The sequence below is a fragment of the Micropterus dolomieu genome, linkage group LG10 (genome assembly GCF_021292245.1).
Source record: "Micropterus dolomieu isolate WLL.071019.BEF.003 ecotype Adirondacks linkage group LG10, ASM2129224v1, whole genome shotgun sequence".
NCBI classification, from domain to species: Eukaryota; Metazoa; Chordata; class Actinopteri; order Centrarchiformes; family Centrarchidae; genus Micropterus; species Micropterus dolomieu.
The window spans coordinates 20938711-20957788 of record NC_060159.1 but is presented as its reverse complement, the minus strand read 5'-3'; the positions used below and the strand labels follow the sequence as shown (position 1 = coordinate 20957788).

The window sequence follows — 19078 nt, the reverse complement described above, 5'->3', positions numbered from 1 at the left end:
TATAATCATCAAAATTAAAAGGAATGAACACTTGAAATATATCAGTCTGTGTGGAATGAATGTATACATTATACAAGTTTCACTTTTTGAATGGAATTACTGAAATAAATCAACTTTTTGATGATATTCTAATTATATGACCAGCACCTGTATTTGTTTGGCAGTTGAGTTCAAATATCAACAATCCTCCTGCAGAATCAATTTGTCTCCCTGTTAAGTTAGTCTTGTGAGTAAAAGCAAAACTTACTATTTTGGTAGTCTATTCCATAATTTAGTCCTACATATACTTTATAGGTATCCAACCTTTAAATTACATATATCTTAAGAGATGTTGAGATATTCCAGTCTGAACCAAAGTGGTGGGCCCACCAACCAACACACATACTCTAACTGCTGTGCATGTTCAATCCACCTAAGATAATAATAATGCAGAATGTGCAGGACTTAGATTTACCAGACTGGCTGCAGACGAGTCAATCTCCCAGTCCTTTTCTTCTGAAAACCTGAACTGAGTGAACGAATCCCCTGAGAAAGACACAAGGAAGGAGAGTTTGACATAACTGCTGCAGTCGACTCCCTACAGGTCTGCGGTCTGTTTTAGTTCAACTCAAAACAACACTTATCCTCTTCAGTTTCTTTAAGGGGAAAGACAACTCCAGGCTGTGTGTGTTTGAGCTAGTTGCAGTGTTCGTGTAAGCCAAGTGACAGGCCTTCACGCCTAGCATGTCTTAAATGCCTGATACATGTTTCTCTGGAAAGCAGTCAATAGCATTGTGTAAACTGTTGATCAGTACGAGAGCTAAAGCAGGGCGAGCACGTGATACCACTTTGCTTCCAAAACATCAACTGGCTGAGGGCTCTTGTAACTACAAAGGCAGCGCGGCTGTATTATTAAAAAGCACAAACAGCAGCAGTGCCACACATTCAGCAGGTAAAGAGTTTTTTTTGCTGAGTATTTATGAAGAAAATGGACACAAATTAACAAATGAGAAAACTGTCCAGATGAAACTTGTGTTGTATGAGTGAGGTACAGAGGGGAAACCATGTATTAGGAGTGCCAAAACGCAACATACAATAAAACTGCTCGCCAAGGATGCAAAGTGAAGCACCACTATTAAAAGTCCTCATGTCCTAGATGTGTTTTCACCAAAACCTGGCAGGAGTATGTCATTTAGGGTTGAATAATTTTAGATGAAGTGGAAAAAGGTTATCTTTGTTCAAAACACAGAAGGAAAAAATACTTGAAATGCTACATGACCCAAACAGTAAGTAACAAGGTAGAGGATTGCTTTACTCTTTTTAAAGGAATAGTGACATTTTGGGAAACACACATTTACATGTCCTTTTCAAAGACAAGCTAGCCTGCTCTCCATTCTCAACACCAGACTCCCTGGACATTTTTGTTTAAAAACTACTCAAACACCATCTGTTCACCACAGCCTAGAAACTCCCTTAGCGATGATTACCCAGTAGTTCATCTGAAAATGTTTAAGTTATTATTCTAAACACACATCTACTCAACTGCCTTAGCTCCCTTGGTCGGCAACACGCCTCACCACATGTACCCCCACCATGGAGGCAGAACTTGACTGCTACAAAACAACACCTTGAACAACAGAACAAACCTCGGCCGTACACACTGAAGAGGACATGAGCCTCCACATTCAAGTATACTGGAAACCCACACGCAGAGACCAGTACTTGCTCTTTGATTATCACCACCCACTACAGCATAAGCTAGGGGTTAACAGAACCCTGCACCACCGAGCCGAAATCTACATATACAAACAAGTGCCCAGGCCCGAGAGAAGGAGCATAAACACCTGAAGGAGTGCTTGTGGAGATCCAAACTGGACCTTTGTGAAAACAGCCACAAGATCCAGGAAGAACACCAACACTATGGGTGAGCAAAAGTAGAGTAAATGCAACATCGTTGTTCCATATATGTTTGGAGTTTGGTTTAACAAACACCACATCCCTGTGTTTTTTAAACCCAAGAACAGACAGATGGTCCACCTGAATGACAACAAAAGCAATCTAGCGTATGCTGTCCTATGCAGTGAGGAATGCACAGACCTGTATACTGGGGAAACTAAACAGCCACTACTTGAAGGAATAGAGTACATGCTTTCGATGTCCATGTTATGGATAGGGAGGACAGATGGTAGTGGAAGCCATCTACACCAAAGTAGATAAATCATCTCTAAAACCAAGTGGTATCCATCACCTCAATAACAACCCCAGGTTAAATACCTGGGATGCCAGTCAGTTAGAACCGAAGAAGCCTATTGGATGAGAGGCGAAACATCTTCAAGTATCTTCAAATCAAGCCCAGATGCTCTTGGTTTAACCCTCCTTGGATAGTCGGGTGTAGTTACTTCCTGGAGACTTGACATCCCATTGAGTTTGCCAGGCAACAAACACAGACGCTGCACAGAAGAGCTGAAAAAATTAATAAACTGTTCATCAACGGATAGTTACAGCACAATTCAATGATGTATTATGCATCTAAAAAGAGACATAAAGGTCATATTGTATAAACAAACTGAATTACGGTTTACAGAGGCTTAAAGCAAAACAGCCTTAAATGATATTGAATTAAAATTTTAGGGCTGAAACTGCCACAAAAGGGAGTAAATTACACAAATATTTAATACCCTGTTAAATTATTTTTTAGGCGGGTTTGGCTGTAGACACAGAATGTAAACGCAACATACCATATCTCTACTGTCACCCTTAAAAAACAAGCCAAATACTCCAAAATATAAATAAATATAAAATATTGATACAGCTTCATATTTAGTGTACTTTACTGAACATGAAAAATGCACATACAATATGAATGCCTGAGGATTCTTTCTAGTGCATTGGTTTAAAACCAGAACAATTTTCAGTCCGAAAACCAGAGTTTGTAGCCTGAAGCTTCAGTGGTCAACACGCAGCCAGCCACAGAGGAAAATACTGTCAAACTCTGTATAATCTTGTTGGTTATTTAATTATTTTTCTTTGGAGGTTGAGGATATGTCACTCTAACTTGCTTAAATCAAAGCACAGTGATGCTGAGCAGTGTACAGGTGAGTCACAAACACAGCAGACTCCAGTCAGTGTCACACACAGATGGACAGTCAGTGGGGGACCTGACAGTCAGTCGCTGCCTCTTGTGTTGTTCCTCTGCTCTTTCTGCATTATATTACAGACACTCGGCCTTGTAGACGGAGACGCTCAGCGCCATCTGCAGTTGTCCTTGATTAATTGGGTGTACGGGAAGTGAAGGGGGTCAAGAACGAGAGGCTTTTTGTCTGCAGGGCGAGTCCCTGCTGTCAAACAGGCAGAGCAAAGATGATTTATGAATGGAAGCATTATCAAGGTTACAATGACTGCGAGGCTGACGGGAAGGGAATGTCAGCTTTATGTGACGGCTAAGGGGTTGGGTGCCTTTATGTTGGGCCACATGGGTATCTGCAATCGGTGAGATCAACAGCTTTCACCCCCGCAGGGATCTGGGCGTACAAAACCTGGATTTGGTGGATGTGAAAATCGAAATCTTAAACCTAATTCACAAGACTGCTGTTATCTTAAGCACATCAAATTTCATTTGCTTACTATATTCTATGCACCTTACCTTCAAATAGGAAAGCAGGGAACCATTACTAAGTGACCACAAGAAAGAGTCAATCAGATGGCATCAACCATTTTGGCTAACATGTTGCACATGACTGAATAAATAAAAAGAATAGATTAGACAGAAGTCAGATGCAATAAACATTAGTTTAATATTAGTTTCCTGTGGGAATCCGGTCCCCCAGGTTAGGAAGCGCCTAACTTTAAAGAAAATTACAGTAACTCAGAGATCTACCACAGCAGATTTTCCTTATAAATATGCACGTTCCTCCACAAATCTAAATTAGAGCTAGACCTATAAATCACCTAGGCTGATATGACATGTCGTTTGTAGTACATCAGTATCGGCGTGTATGTCAGAAGATGAGTAATATGAAATGTCAGGACAGCTGTAAAATATCCCAATCAGCACAGATCTTGATGACAATTTTTTTTAAACAAATTTATGTGTGTGTTTATGTAAAATAATTAGTTTTTACTCTATATATAACACTCAAAGAGTTGGCCTATAATCTACTATCAGATCACACTTAATTGAACTCATGGTAGTAAATTAGGTGGGGTACAGCAGCACAAGAAACAGACCGGACAAGCATAAAGCAACATGGACCTACACCATAAATCAATATAAAAATCTAATACAGATGTGAATAAGCAAAGTAAACAACTGAAAGTGTAAAAAAAAAACACATACACCAGCAGCATTGGAAGTTTTGGTACCATAGAGTGATCCCAAGAATGTGTGCAGTGATACATTTTCAGAAATATATATATTTTCAGAAATATATTACTGCAAGAATGCAAACTGGAACCTGATCAATATTTAATCTGGGCTGATGTCATTGGCTAATGTGGGCATATCACAGACATATTGGTATCTGTATAAACTGTATGTGGGCAGATGAAAACAAGCGTGTATGTGTTTTATAGGCTGAATTTTATGTATATGTGCACCACATTAAAAAAAATGTTGAAAATATGTTTTTATAGTTATTTATTATAGTTTAATGTAAAATTATATATATTGTCATATTTTTATTATTCTCAAATATCAATGTCAGTATTAGCCTTAAATGGACTCAAATGGAAACAGAATGATGCATTAAACATTCACTTTCTCATTTAGGCCATAATTTGTGATTCATCATGAAGTACAGGAAAACCTGTATAATCATGTCATTCAAATCTTATCATATCCACTCCAGTGTTAATGGAACAGCTCCAGGAGTTAGTGTACAACTTCCCCGGGGTGCCTCAGTTCATTCCTCTTGCTTCTGTTGTTGTTCACGGATCTAAACTGAACGACTCGGTGCTGAAAGGTAGATCTGCAACGAAGTGAAATAACCCTTCAGCAGAGGGTTCAGTGAAATACCCCGCCTCTCACTCTCACGTTCACTCTTTTTCCGGCTCCTGCTCCTCTTCTGTTTAATATCTCCCCAGACCCTAATCCTCCTCCTCCTCCTCCTCTTGCTCCTCTGTCTCAGTCAGTCCATCTCCAACACACAGAACTGCTGACACCGGTGAGCTGCCTCCCTCCTACACCTCAGATCCTGGTGCCATCCTGATCTGTGTCCATGGAAATACCATCCCAGGTAGTTCTGAGGCGCTGACACAACCATGGCAACAGCTGCCAGTGAGGATGAGAGACACTTCTGTCAAACCTCCAGAAGTCAGAAAGTGAGAGAGGGGGAGGGGTGTGTGTGTCTGTGTGAGAAGTGAGAAGGGAATGAAGAAAAATGAAAGAGTGCAAAGCAGATTCTTCATTCCTGGCCGTCCAAACAGATCTCTCAGACTCTGACACAGTTATTAAGTGCATAGTTAGACCTGCAGCCTCAGATGTGTCACTGAGCTGGGTGAAGAACAGGCCTGAGTGATATGTATTCAAATAAAATTAAAATAAAATATCCTAATATCTCGGTGGGATGTGAAGATCGTCACTAGTAGGCTACTAAAGCAACATTGAGCAGCTACTATTTTGATAATGCCAAAAAACTTGTTTCAGCTTCTGCAATATGAAGATTTGTGGCTTTTCTCAGTTTTATATCCTTGTAAACTAAATAGCGTTGGATTTTGGGGTCATTCCATTTAGAAAATATGAGCGGCCATTTTCTTATTTCATTGTTTTCTAACATTACATAGACCACACGATTATTTGAGAAAACAATCTGCGGATTAAAAGTGAATTAAAACGTCCAGCTGGGTCGGCAATAGGACTGTCAACCAGGCCACATTCCTCTATTTCAAGATTGATCTGAGGATCACTGGTTCTCAAACTGGAGTCGGGGGAGATATCTAGCCTCTGCAAGGGGCAAAAATCTTGAGCTCCTGTAAATCTTATGAAGGAACAATTATCAAAATCCGAGAAAATTATTATTAATAATGAATGAAAATGTAACGTTGTTAGTTACAGAAAATTATTCCAGTTGTTGTTTAAAGCCACAACCTGCAAATACTTTACAGTAGAGTTAATTTATGTCACAGAGAAGATTACAACAAAGCTGCTTTTGAAAACAAGAGTTTTTTATTTGGAAAAGGGCACCACAAGAACTGTTTAAGAGTAAAACAACTATTTCTTTGTTTTTTTCTTTCTCTTTATCTACCTGAGTTAAGTTATTTATTTAATTCTATGTTTGTGAGTTACTCCATTGCGTATTTAGTTGATGTAATGAAAATAAAGTAAAAAAAAACAAAAAAAAGTGCTCTGATGTTAGCAAAGCTGTCAGGAGTTGTACATGTAAAGTACAAAATAGACAGATTTTTGACAGGAAAGAAAAGAAAAAGACATGGTGGTCACCAAGCAAACGTGTCAGTCTGGTCAGAAGCCTATTTTGCTTTTGAGTACACTGACAATATTGCAAAACAACCCAAAAACAGTTTTGTATCTAAAAACTGTTTGGGCAAGACATGACTTGCATTTTCATTTGTGAAAAAGTAAGCTAAACATGCTTGAAGGAAATGCTGTTAATGATCTAGATAATGTTATTTCAACAAAATGTAACTTTTCTCTTTTTTTTTTTTTTTTTTACTGGTTTCCTTCATATTGTAAATGATAAAAAAAAAATGAAAATCAAAGCAGTTCATGTCTGCAGGACATGAAGGTGTTTTATGACTTTCACAGGGGAGCATGACAGAGCCCACTGGAATTAGGTCAATTGATAATTTCGTCTACAAAATGTCAGAAAACAGTGAAAAATATCCCATCCCAAATTTCTCACAGCACAACATAACATATTAAAATAGCCAAATAACCGTCCAAAACCCAAAGAGATTCCATTTACAATCATATAAAACATTCAAAAACAGAGAATATTTGGCATTTACATGACTCATACGATTAATCAAATAGAAAAATTGTTGAGAAACTACGTGATTTATTGACTGTTTCAGCACTAATGTCAGCAAGAGCTACACATGACATGTAGTTTTGTGTATATCGAGCATCAACAGTGGTTTTCTTCACTATCCAGAAGATTTAAAAATTATACAACTTTGCCTGGAAACAATCAAATTAACTGTGGCAACTTTCCCCATCCTGTGTAGGAATTTTGTTAAATATTACTGTGAACAGTAAAGCCCCTCATCTCACCATACACAACTGATTAAAGATCAATTCATACTTCAAATGATTGTCCGAGTGCGTCAGTGACAGTTTTGCCGGTAAACCTTGCCGAGTTATTCCACGGTGAATAAACATTGCATTACTCATGCTGTGTGCTAAGTGGCTCAGCTGGCATTGTGTAACTTCTGTATAATGTGGTATCCTGTCTCTTGACATCTTGCTGGCTGAACCCCACATTAACAAATGTGGCTTTTCGCTTGCAACCCCCGGCTTCGCTGAGCTATCTATGGCTCGCTAATGCCGAGTCCCGCTCTCATCTTTTATATTTGGGACGTGTTGTGGCCTCGCTCCTGCCTTTCTGTTCCGCTCTGCTCTTTTCCTGCTCCACTCAGCTCCACTCTGCTCTCACCCCGCCGCTGTTCATCTTCACCCCTCTCTGCTCTGTGAGACTGTCGAGCACTGGCACCGAGTCAGGAGGAAGATAAGACGTGCTGGATCTGTATTGCCTTGCTACAAACATGGTGAAGGATCCAGGAAATATATATAAACTGACAGGACAACTGTTATTACCTGTCTTCTTCTTAACGGCAACATGCCACCAACATTTATACTCTTATACACCCAATGTGAGTCAAACAATTAGTCAATATCTCAAATGATCTTCAATTCAATGAAAGTGAAATTGAAGAAAGTGATCAATTAATCATTTCAGTCATCTTTCAAGCAAAAGCATGGCTGGTTCAAGCTTCTTAAATGTGAAAAGTTGCAGACTCAATTTTACAGCATTTCAAATTGAATATCTTTGAGTTTTGGCTTCTGAGAAATTGTGGGGAATTCCTCGCTATTTTTTTGACATTTCAGCATATTAGATTGATACTAAAAACAATATTTAGTCGCAGCCCTGTCCGGTAGCTTGCAGTCGTTTCTAAAAGGGTGTAAAAAAACAACGCTTAACATCTAACCAACTAAAAAAAATACTCAAATAGCTTTTTCCTCAAAAGTTTATTTTAAATTCCAGTCAAGATCCCTCTTTCAAAAGGTAGCAAATATGTCAGGATGAATTCTGTCATGTGAAAAACATTGAAGAACATTTTGGATTTTAATTATTTACCCACAACTTAACTTAGTGTAGATATCACATTGCTTCAATCAAGTGCTGGAACAAGCACATAAAGACTACAAATTGAATCATGTAACTTCTTTTTCAAACAACAATGCTGAAAATGTACTAGTTCAAAGCTCTCGCATGAAGATTTGCTGATTTTCTTGCTCTTACATTACTGAACTGAATATGTTCGGATTGCTGGGTATGACTCTAGGGTATTTCTATGATGTAATCCTACAGTGCATGCACAACATATTAGTAATGCTTACCCCACATTTCAAAAATTGCAGATCCCTCTACTTAAAAGCCATCGTCTCTCACTGATTTCCTTTATTAATTGGTCACAAAGTCAATGCCTCAGTCAAAGAAGAAGTATTAAAGCTTTAAGACAACTTAAGTCAACTATACATCTTGAATAAGACGCTATTATTTTGTACATTTAATGTGCATACAAATATAACTCTAAACGTGTTCTGGGTTGTGTGTCCCTGCAGAAACTCGCTCATCATGTTTGCCGGGACATGCCGTTGTCGGCCTCCTGGCTGCAGTGCAGACAGAGCTACATACACCACAAACACCAAAGACGCACGCACCCATGTTGACTGGGCCACACCTTTAGTATATAGCTCGCTGCACAGACCTAGTAAACTCACTGTAAATAAGGCAGCAGGGCTGGACTTAACCTTGATTAGCCTTCTTTCTTGTAGCGGTGACCGGTTGAAGAGACACAGGAGGGACATGTAAGGAGCAACAGTGCCGCTGCTCAGTCTCCGCTAACACCTGCTCTGAAATGTTGACATTTTATCTGATGGAAGAGGAATACACACATTCCCCGCTCCCCCCTTCCTCCTTCATTTGCCAGTAGAATAATGGCGTGTGATCAGTGAATGATTACTTCTCTTTTAAACCAGCTGTCGTGGCAGATCCTCACTTGATAAGAGAGGAGATGTAGCAAGGCAGCTCATAGAAAACCCAAGAGTAATCGAGTGTTATTACTACCGTGACAAAGCCCATCTGATAGTTTTTTTTTTTTTTTTTTAAATGCGCAGGTAAAGATAAGAGGGAAAGATGGAAGGAATGAAGCAAGAAAGGGAAACAATGAGATGCAAAGACTTGCAGTCTTGCAGACATGCAGGAAAGACTGTTCAGAGAAACTTCTTGCGATCTGGGGAGCTGATCCTCTTTCTGAGAGCTACAGTACCTCCCAGCATGCTCCCTGTCACGCCTTTTTAACCAAACCAATTAGCCTAACACGACACGGCGCTGAAACCCACTACGCGTCGATAAATCACTGCCTGCGCTAATTGCAATTAAAATCCTGAGCAAACCAGGCTTGACAATTAAGAGGGCTGAAACTATTTGCTCTTAACTTTTAATGGTGATTGTACGAGGCTATGTTTATGTCAAAGCCATATCAGAAGAGCTCCAATCCACTCGAGGCCTTGTTCTCATTAGGCACGGGTTTTATTGGTGTGCAGCTTATTTGGAAGTAAGAGGCTGCAGCTCAGGCTCTATGTGACTGGGATCTAATCAATCCTATTCTAACAGCTGATGTTATTAGGTGACAATATGCACTGTTTTTCATGTTTTTAAGGAGTAGAGTAGTGTCAAAATGAAATATGTGGTGTACATCTCCTGCTAGTATACATACTGTACATATATTATTAGAGGACAATGCACAGAAAATTATTTGACACAAACAATAATCCAAAATCATTGTCAGCCTGCATCTGATCGAAATATAGACTAAAGGAAAAATGATAAATGCTCTAAAGACGTTACACATCAGGCACACAAGTAAATATATACAGGAGGTTGTCGTGTTGTGTGTTTATTAGGTTAAAATTAGGTTGTATTTTGGCTGCGTAACTGTGTCTCTGAATCAACTGAATCTCATATTTGCTCTGTTGACATCATCTCTGTTATAAAAAGTAGTGATGTGTAAATTTGGCCGCTCTTGCTTCAGCTTAAAAATCAATTGTCACATCCTGACTACACTCATCTTATTATGCAACTTCTAAAAGCAACTGCCTGCACCAGCGATGACTTACTGTAGATGCGTTGTTGTAGATGGTAAAGGGAATACTTGTACAATCAATGGTGTGTTTTATATATGTGTACTTAATAATGTAGATCAATCTGTGGATTTTTGTTTTCGCTTAAAAAGTGACTTTGGCCCGACTGCCTTGTACTGTGCCCGAGCACAATTGTCCCGCTTTTTGCTAACTTGCTGATGCTGAGCAGGAGTAAGTTAATGTTCACTATCATAGTTTAGCGTGGTCGCATACTAAAATTTGATAATTAGCATTAAGTACAGCGGAGGCTGATGAAAATGTCAGTTTTAAAACAATACAAACATCACTTTCAGAGCTGGAGAGCCTTTTATTACTCATTAAGGGCTGAGAGAACCAGGGTACATGCATTTCCATTGCAATTTAATGTAAATGGTACTTTTTAAGTGTATATGACAATAAACTTGACCCTGAACCTAAACTCTGGACCACCAAAGAGTTGATGGGGAGATAACCATTGGCTGGGTTACAATCAACAAAACACTAATCTGAGTAAAAGTGATACAACAAATAGGGTTAAGATTTAGAATCTACAGACATGCTAGCACTTCTGTGAGGCTATACTTAGGCTAAATGCTAACATTAGCAAATTAATGTTGTAAAAAAAGCACAAACAACAGAAAGTGAAAAGCCTGATTATTCATAACCCATTAGAATTATGGGTAAACACATTTTGATTTTGCCTATTTGACTTAAATTGTTAATATCTTCCCCCCCCCTATGTTGCTTTTATGTTTTATGTAAAGCACTTTGACTTGCCTTGTTGCTGGAATGTGCTATACAAATAAACTGGCCTTGCCTTTCCTAATATGTACACAATAACACTGCCATTATATGTCTACCATTTTCAACATCTTAGATTAATGTGTTACCTTGCTAACAAGTATAGCTGATGATGGTAATGTCATTAATTTAACAAAGTATTGGACAAATTTTAATTTTGACCTGATGATGACAAAGAGACGATACACAGAAGGCAAATGAGAATGTGTGTGTGTGTGTGTGTGTGTGTGAGTGTGTGTGTGTGTTTTCGCTAGGCTCACCTGTAGCCTCCCAGCACTGAAATAACCATCGTCTGAGAGTGATGGGACATCTGCGATCCTCATTATGCAGATGCAAGCATCATCAAGCTTAGTTGAGCAGACGAGTAAACAGCTAATACTGATCAACGCGGTGCTAAAATAGATCAACAGTGTGAAATAAACAGGCTACACTGAATTGTCTGATGGGAAAACACAGATCCATCAAAAACATCCAGAACATTTTAGTTTTTTTTTAGTTGCTTTAGCTAATTGTCATTATTCACATGGCAAACATATGAAAGAAACTGGAAAACTGATGCATTTGTTAACTTGACAGCAGGCAAAGCCCCACCAGTGTTTCTTCTCTCTTTGCAAAGGCCTTAAAGTCCACAGGAAGATCAGAACAATGCACCCACTGGCAGCTAAATAAAGACTGGATCGCCTTAAATAAGCACAAAACTGCCAGAAAGCATGAATGTTTCAGTCGTTTAAAGACTCGGAGCGGATGAAATGTGACAGACAGCGCTAAAATCCAAACAAGACATCCAGAGCAGCCACCCCGGGTTGATCGATTCACTCTAGAAATCCCAAGTTCCTCTGTTCTTGTAGTAAATTCATCAGGAGACGCTCATAACTGTCTGAGTCTGACTGAATCATGATGCTGCAGTCTCAAAAGACAAAACACACACAGCCACCTGCACTCTGTAAAGACACACTTACAAGACAAATACAGTTTGTAGGATCATTCATTTTGCTTGTGGTTACACAGAGACTGTTCTGTTCACCGGCAAGGAGTCTTTGTAGTGAATGAACAAGATAGTGTGTCCAGTCTATTCGTGTTTTCTATGACAATGAGCTTTAACCTTTATTAAGGCTGCAACAATTATTTTCATAATCAGTTAAAATGCTCATTAAATATGTGATGAAATGAACAACAGCCCAAAAGATGGCTGAAGATATTTAATTTACAATGCAGTAAAACAAAACAAATCACCATCATATCATTTTCCAACCTAAAAGTTTTGGTATTTTTTCCCAACAAATTGCGTAACTGTTCAATATCGTTTCTGATGTCGATTAATAGACTCATTTCTGTTAAATGTTTTTAGAGGACCCTCGTTTAGTTGAATGAAACCTCTCCGTTAGTAGCAGGGGTGCAAAGGCTCAGGAAAAAAACTAAAACACAGGGTCACCCAACAAAAGAAAAACATGCGCCTGGCTCAAGTTTTGCAGGACCGCAACTCAGCATCATCCAGCAAGAAGCTGCATTGGACAACCCAATCAAGTAATCAATGCAAGTGGCATATTACTAAGCAACATGAGTATGCCATGTTTTGGTGTCAGACATGCCTTCAAACTCATGGTTCTGTTTGTCTAACTGGACTCTCTGGAGCATGACTCAAAAGGAAGGTCCACAGAGAGGAAATATTTGACAAAAACAGCCTCACATTAGCAAGAACCTGAGATATCTCTTGTATACTGCTACTACTATGATATCAACATATCACTAATCATCTAAGAGATGCCACTTGAATACCGTAACAACAAGATGACGGTTTAAAATCTATTCAACGCTGATTTGAGAAACCATTTCATTTTGATTTGATTCATTGGCTATTGATGAGTTTATCTACACGCATGCAGACACTGCACAGTCATAAAAAGAGTCAAAGGTCTAGATAAATGTCAATGTAAACAGCAATTATCCGTGGTGTTGTAAAGTAAACTGGACAAAAAAAAACATGAGAAGATCAATAGAATAGAAGTGGCTACCGCTTCCCATTAGCAGATCTTTTTCAGATCTCAAGACTGTCTTGCTGAAATGCTGTGAGGTACAAATGCCCCACAATCAGCTCTGCTTGTGCTTCAGTTGGAGCTTTTAATGATTCGTTCATCTTGGTTCCCCTAATTACAGACTGAGGTCTAACTCAAAGGCCAGCTCTTAGGGACTTTGGAGGAAAGAGAGATGGGGCCAGTTCAAGAAAGCCAATGTGTCCATCAAATGCTGTTGATCTCTTATATAAAATTTGGTAAGTTGTATCATCTACACTGGAGGGAATATTACATCAGTGGTAGATCAAAATGCTACTTGAAGGGTCATCCTGACTGATGACAAATGTTAACGTTTGGTTGGTCACAGCTAATGAGCAGCCTGAGTTGATATTCAATGCAGAAATGTTCAGGCAGAAGGAGGATGACAACCAAAGGCTTTTGGAAGCTGTGCATCTGGTGGAAAGCTGTATGTGCCATATACCACAAGACAGGCAAAACAGTGTGGGAGGTGTGAAGCACACAAAAGCAATTATCTTTAATTGAGGTAGGGAATCACACCATTAAATGACTAATTTGATGTTTCTTTCAATACCGCACTCTTTTTAAATAACTGGCTCAGCTTTGGGGAACTAAAGGTTATTTGACAATGTAGCTCTGACATAATTGTAAATCACCTGTGGACAAAAATCCATAGCCAACTTCAATACCAATATTTTGACAGCTTTAAAGGCTGCGTACAAATAACAAGAGTAATCTAGATTTCACTGATAGATTAGGTTCCAGGGAATTTTCCACCCGTATCTCAGTTTGGAATGGGCAAATCCCATGTAATACAGTGCTTGTCACTGACTGTTCCACAACCAGGTCGAAGCCACGTTACTCCTCCTGAATCTGAGGTTCAACAGTCGGTCACAGCGCTCTTTCCAGCTCCACAGCATAAGCTTTCCTTGGGAGGCTGAGCAACGTGATACCCCCATAACTAGAATACAAAAGTCTTTGCAAAAAGAATAAAAAGCTACTTTCTTTCTCCTTCTCTTTCTCCCTACCTTTCTCTCTTTTGAAAAAAACATAATTATAACAATCATTAAAATGCAAATGATGTTTCAACTGAAAAATAAATACACGGTCTTGTGAGAAGACATCTAGTTTATAATCTATTCAACACTTATGTGAGAAACCATTACATTTTAATTCATGGAAGCATTAGATGTATCACTGCATTTCATGGGCTACTGACAAGTTTATTTACATGCAGACATTGGGCAGCCATAGAACAGTCAAAAGGTCTGAGTCATTGAATAAATGTCAAAGTAAACAGTAATCATCCGAGGTGTTGTAAAGTAAATGACAAACTGGACAAAAATAACATGACGAGATCAATAGATTACTGCTTACCATATTCAAAGGATTTTGGAGGAACAAGATATGGGGCCAGTTCAAGAAAGCAAATCTGTCCATCAAAGGCTTTTGATCCTTTATACAAAATATGATCTACATTGGGGGTAGTAAGTGTTGTAAGAAACAGAGTATTTTTTCCTCATGCTGATATGCATGATAATACACAGGCTCATAATTGATGGCTACTGTATTGTTCTCCCATCAATCACTAAAGCCTACGATATCCCTTATTCATAATAATAGCGGTAGTTAACAGCACAGTGACAGAGTGGTGGTGTCACAGAGGTCAACTCTGGAGGTAGATGTGTCCATTCTATGGAAATTAAGCAATCACTATAAAACTGCATGACTCATTACATGAACTCACTGGAGGAATACATTAGACATGCCTCATTTCCCTTGTATCGCATTCTTCTGATAATCAATAGCTAGCTTCCGGCTTTGTGGGACATGCAAGATATGGTCACATGAAAGAAAAGCCGTTTCAAAGAAATGCACAGCACCCGGTCTACTCAACCAGTTCAATCACACAAAGCGAGGATGAAACAACTGTGTCCTTTCTGGACGCTCAGGCAAGATGTAGGAGCTAGAAAAATTGTGGCACTTCAATCGGTCCTCCTGTCTGCTGGTCATCAAATCCTCCATTATAATAACTGTATAATACAGTGACTACTTTCAAAACCAATTCCTCTGTTGTAGTGAAAAGATTTTATGCATGCATGGCGAGTGCCCACAATTATTATTATTATTAGTAGCAGAACACATTCAATTCCAGGAACTCACATTTCTACCATGGTGTTCAAGCAGATTAAATTATTTGTTTGATTTTCTAAAAAAAAAAATATATCAAGACTGGTGTTATTACATGTTATTTAATTAATATAGTAAATCAGTAGGATACAAACATAAACAAGCACATTTGCCGCTAAAGATTCCCTCCATATTTGACCATCCCAATCAGGTGTTTTAAAATAACAGAAACTAATGCATTGGTAGCAACACATTTCACGCCCTGTTTGCATTTTCATTTCACTAGATTAAATGGCATAAGCCCAGTGGCGTCACTTTGCTAGCTTAAGCAACTTTCCATGTTGTACAGTGGCTGCTTTAAATAAATGCCAGGCTTCCACACAAGTTTCCGCAACAACTCTGCCATCTTTCCTGCAAACCTCTCACTACTGTACAGACTGTACCAATGTGAAAAAGTATGGGTTTAGTTTTAATTTTGTTATTAAAGATATAATTTCTGTATATTCAATTTAGAGCTCCTCCATGCTGCGAACAACAGATACTGCATACTCAAATGCTCATGACTTAGCAATGTTTTTTTATATTATATATGGTCTATATCTATGGAATTTAAGCAAAAATGTAGAAGACTGACACCAACATCTTCATCATTGCTGCTCATCTGTACGAGGCCTCATTGTTTGATTGAGTGATTGTTGATATTTAAACTCTACTTCAAAACAAATACACCCTCCTTTCAGTTCCTGGAGTTCAGCATGTTTGAATGTGCCGGTGTACAGAACTCTCTCTCCCACTGATCTGTGATCCCACTGTGCACGAGCACTGATGCCACCTGTTGCCAATTGGCTGGAACAATGTTGTGTGGCAAGGTCCACACCACTTTCTTTGTTTTCCATTTACAGAGCCGGGGCTGTGTAGGAAAACCAGATTATTTTTATATACCCAAAAACAAAAAGCTAGCAAACCGTGAGGAAATATTCGCTGAATTCGCTGAATCACTTACGATCCCTTTAATTCCTTCATACAGATAAAATTATTAAAATGTGGGAGAAACGCAGCTTGTGGCCAGTACAGATGATAAAGACTTGGTACATAATGCTGATGGACCAAAATAACAGGAGTGTTATAGAGATTTTTATTAGGGGTGGGGGAAAAAAAAAAAAATCGATACAGCATAGTATCGTGATATTTGCCATGGCAATACTATATCGATACACAGATGCCAAGTATCGATATTTTATTATATAAATAGCAGATGGGAGTTTTAACTTTTTGGTACTAGAATAATAAAATCTATTGCTTTTTTTAGTCCACTAGAAAACTTAACAGGACCATATAGAGGACTGAAAAAGTGATATGAACAAACAGAGAAATGTATCTTTTTAGATAAACAGATGTTGACAAAGTTTGACTTTAGGGACCTAACTGGAAGTTGGAAAAAGGTAATAAATTGCAATATATATCTCAACATATTTAAAATTGCAATAAAATGGAATCACAACATAAATATCGTGATAATATCGTATCGTGGGGCCTCTGGTGATTCACACCCCTAGTTTTTATAGGTCTTTATAATATTTATAATAAATATAGTTAATTGCAAGAGATGTGAGAACATTTTAGCTTGAATTTCCTGTTAAATAAATAACAAGTTACCCGTAATAACGTAAATGTGACAATTAATTATGATATTGATTTTAGGTCATATTGCCCAGCCCTAAGTGGTAGTAATTGACAAAAAACTGTTTCCTAACTACAGATTACAGCTACACCGATAAATAAGCCGGGTTGATATATTGGCTGATACTAGCTTTTTGTAGATAAGATTAGAAATTACAGTAGAGAAATGGAAGGTCATTCCAAAAGAAACAAAGCACACAATGAAAAGCACTTACTATGAGGCCATTAGAGCCTGGCAAACTGAACCTGAGCAGTTTAAAAACTCTAATCACCAGTCGCCACTGACTGCTTCCACAGTCACTCACCCCACCTTTAACAGAGGGCGCATGGTCAAACACATCAGTGGATTAAGTCACCATGAAGTTGGACATGTGACGCTGTTTGAGGAGCCAGCAGTTGTACGAATGCATTTCCTCTCTGATGAAGACATACAGCTGTAAGCACTGCTGATGCAAAGGCCATTTCTGACCTGCTGCTGACACCCACATCGGCTCCTCCTCCGGCTCCTCCCCCCTCCTCTGCTTCATCCTACACCACCTCCTCACCTCTTCCACCCTCCTCTTACATGTTGCTCAATGCTCTGATACAGGATGAGGCTTCCGGCCATGTGGGAATTTCTCCTAATAGTGGCTCACGGTTGAATCCATGTGTTGGTTGAGAACGTTGGTGCAGCGTGCATCCAAGCAGCTTTGTCAGGTGCAGCAAGCAGACGCCTGGTAGGAGACGAAAAGTCATTTCACTCAGTGCAGCCTTGAGGACTGAAGAGGCTTTACTCTGCTTTCCTCTCCAGGGGAGTTGCTCTAACTTTGTAGCAAGGGTGACTAACGACTTTTGCCACTCATCGATTTCTCAGAAGATGTTTAGCTCACGAGTTCATATTCAGAGAAAAAATGGAAAAGCTTTGACGACCTCTTGATTATCACTGCTGAGGACCAGGAGCCATTTCCAGTAATTCACCCTTCTGTGAAAAAGGTCTGAACACCACCAACGAGGCACCAAAGCTGCTCTGTCGCATGGACAGTGACACTGAACAGCTGTTGCACTTACCATCTTGTCTCAGACAGACACTGGACTGTTTAGGAGCTACAGAGTAACAAACGACGATGCTAAAAAACTTGTTTGCATCAAAGCGCCTCGTACTTAGCAACTGACGAGGATGAGAGACGGTGTGATGACCTACCTGTATTTGACAAGAGTGTTTTTCACCTCGTTGGAGAGACGAGCACAGAGGAAAAAAAGTCAGCGAGAGGGAACAGGGGAGGGTAAGAGCGAGTCAGCGAGGGAAGGTGTGAGGCAAACGCTGTGAGAGGGAAACAGAGAGAAGACGTGCAGAGCTGAGAAAGACACAGGGAGAAGAAACTGAGACAACTCTGCCAGACTGAAGAAGGAGTAAAGGAAAAACAGATATCAAAGAGCTGGCCAAACGCCCATTTAATGCTGGAGGATCGTGTTTTGTCAGATCCATACAGGGTGAGTATGGATTCTGTTTGATGTGGCTATTATGGCAGGAAATTAAACAGCTCCCAGAAGCAGCTGTCAACTGACCCTGCTTACTGTTCAGTAACATCATATTATAAATTCTAACGTTTTCACATTATCACTTAATACTAAATGTAGCCTGAGTTACTATATTAATGAATCATGGAGCAGGCGCTGGGGTTCATCAGTTGTCAGCAGAGCTTTTATGGTTCAGGCTCAAAGCTGTACAGTACATTTTGTTCAATGTGGTTGCAAAAGAGAAGCTTTTAACACCCATAAAAAGGATATTAAATTGATCCTGAATCTTAAATATACTTTAGTAGGTTTGGGAATGAGTGTGTGGGGCTGTTCTGTGTATTTTTGTTTGTTTTTTTTTTAACTCAGGAAAAAGTGGGAGGTACAAGAAGTAAGATGATTTGATTTAAGGTATCATTAAAAACCATGGGGATGACAAGTCACATGACTGACACTTGCACCACTGTATTCTTGGAAGAAAAAAAAACTGAGTTTGAACAAGTTTGAGATTAGTATTTCAATAATGAATTATTTAAGAAAAAGTGCCAAAAATTTACTACTTCTAGCTTGTTGAATGTTAAGATTTGCTGCTTTTCCGCGACTG

The 19078-nt window shown here is 39.1% G+C and overlaps 1 protein-coding gene across 2 annotated transcripts in view; it reads right to left on the bottom strand.

The window, feature by feature from the left end:
• The window catches only part of aven (apoptosis, caspase activation inhibitor), a 38707-nt gene that overhangs the window by 3764 nt on the left and 15865 nt on the right, over nt 1-19078 (bottom strand). For both annotated transcript variants that reach the window (XM_046061095.1, XM_046061096.1), the window contains exon 3: nt 455-525. In XM_046061095.1, the coding sequence (XP_045917051.1) occupies nt 455-525 (71 nt within the window). The remainder of the gene's footprint in view (nt 1-454; nt 526-19078) is intronic.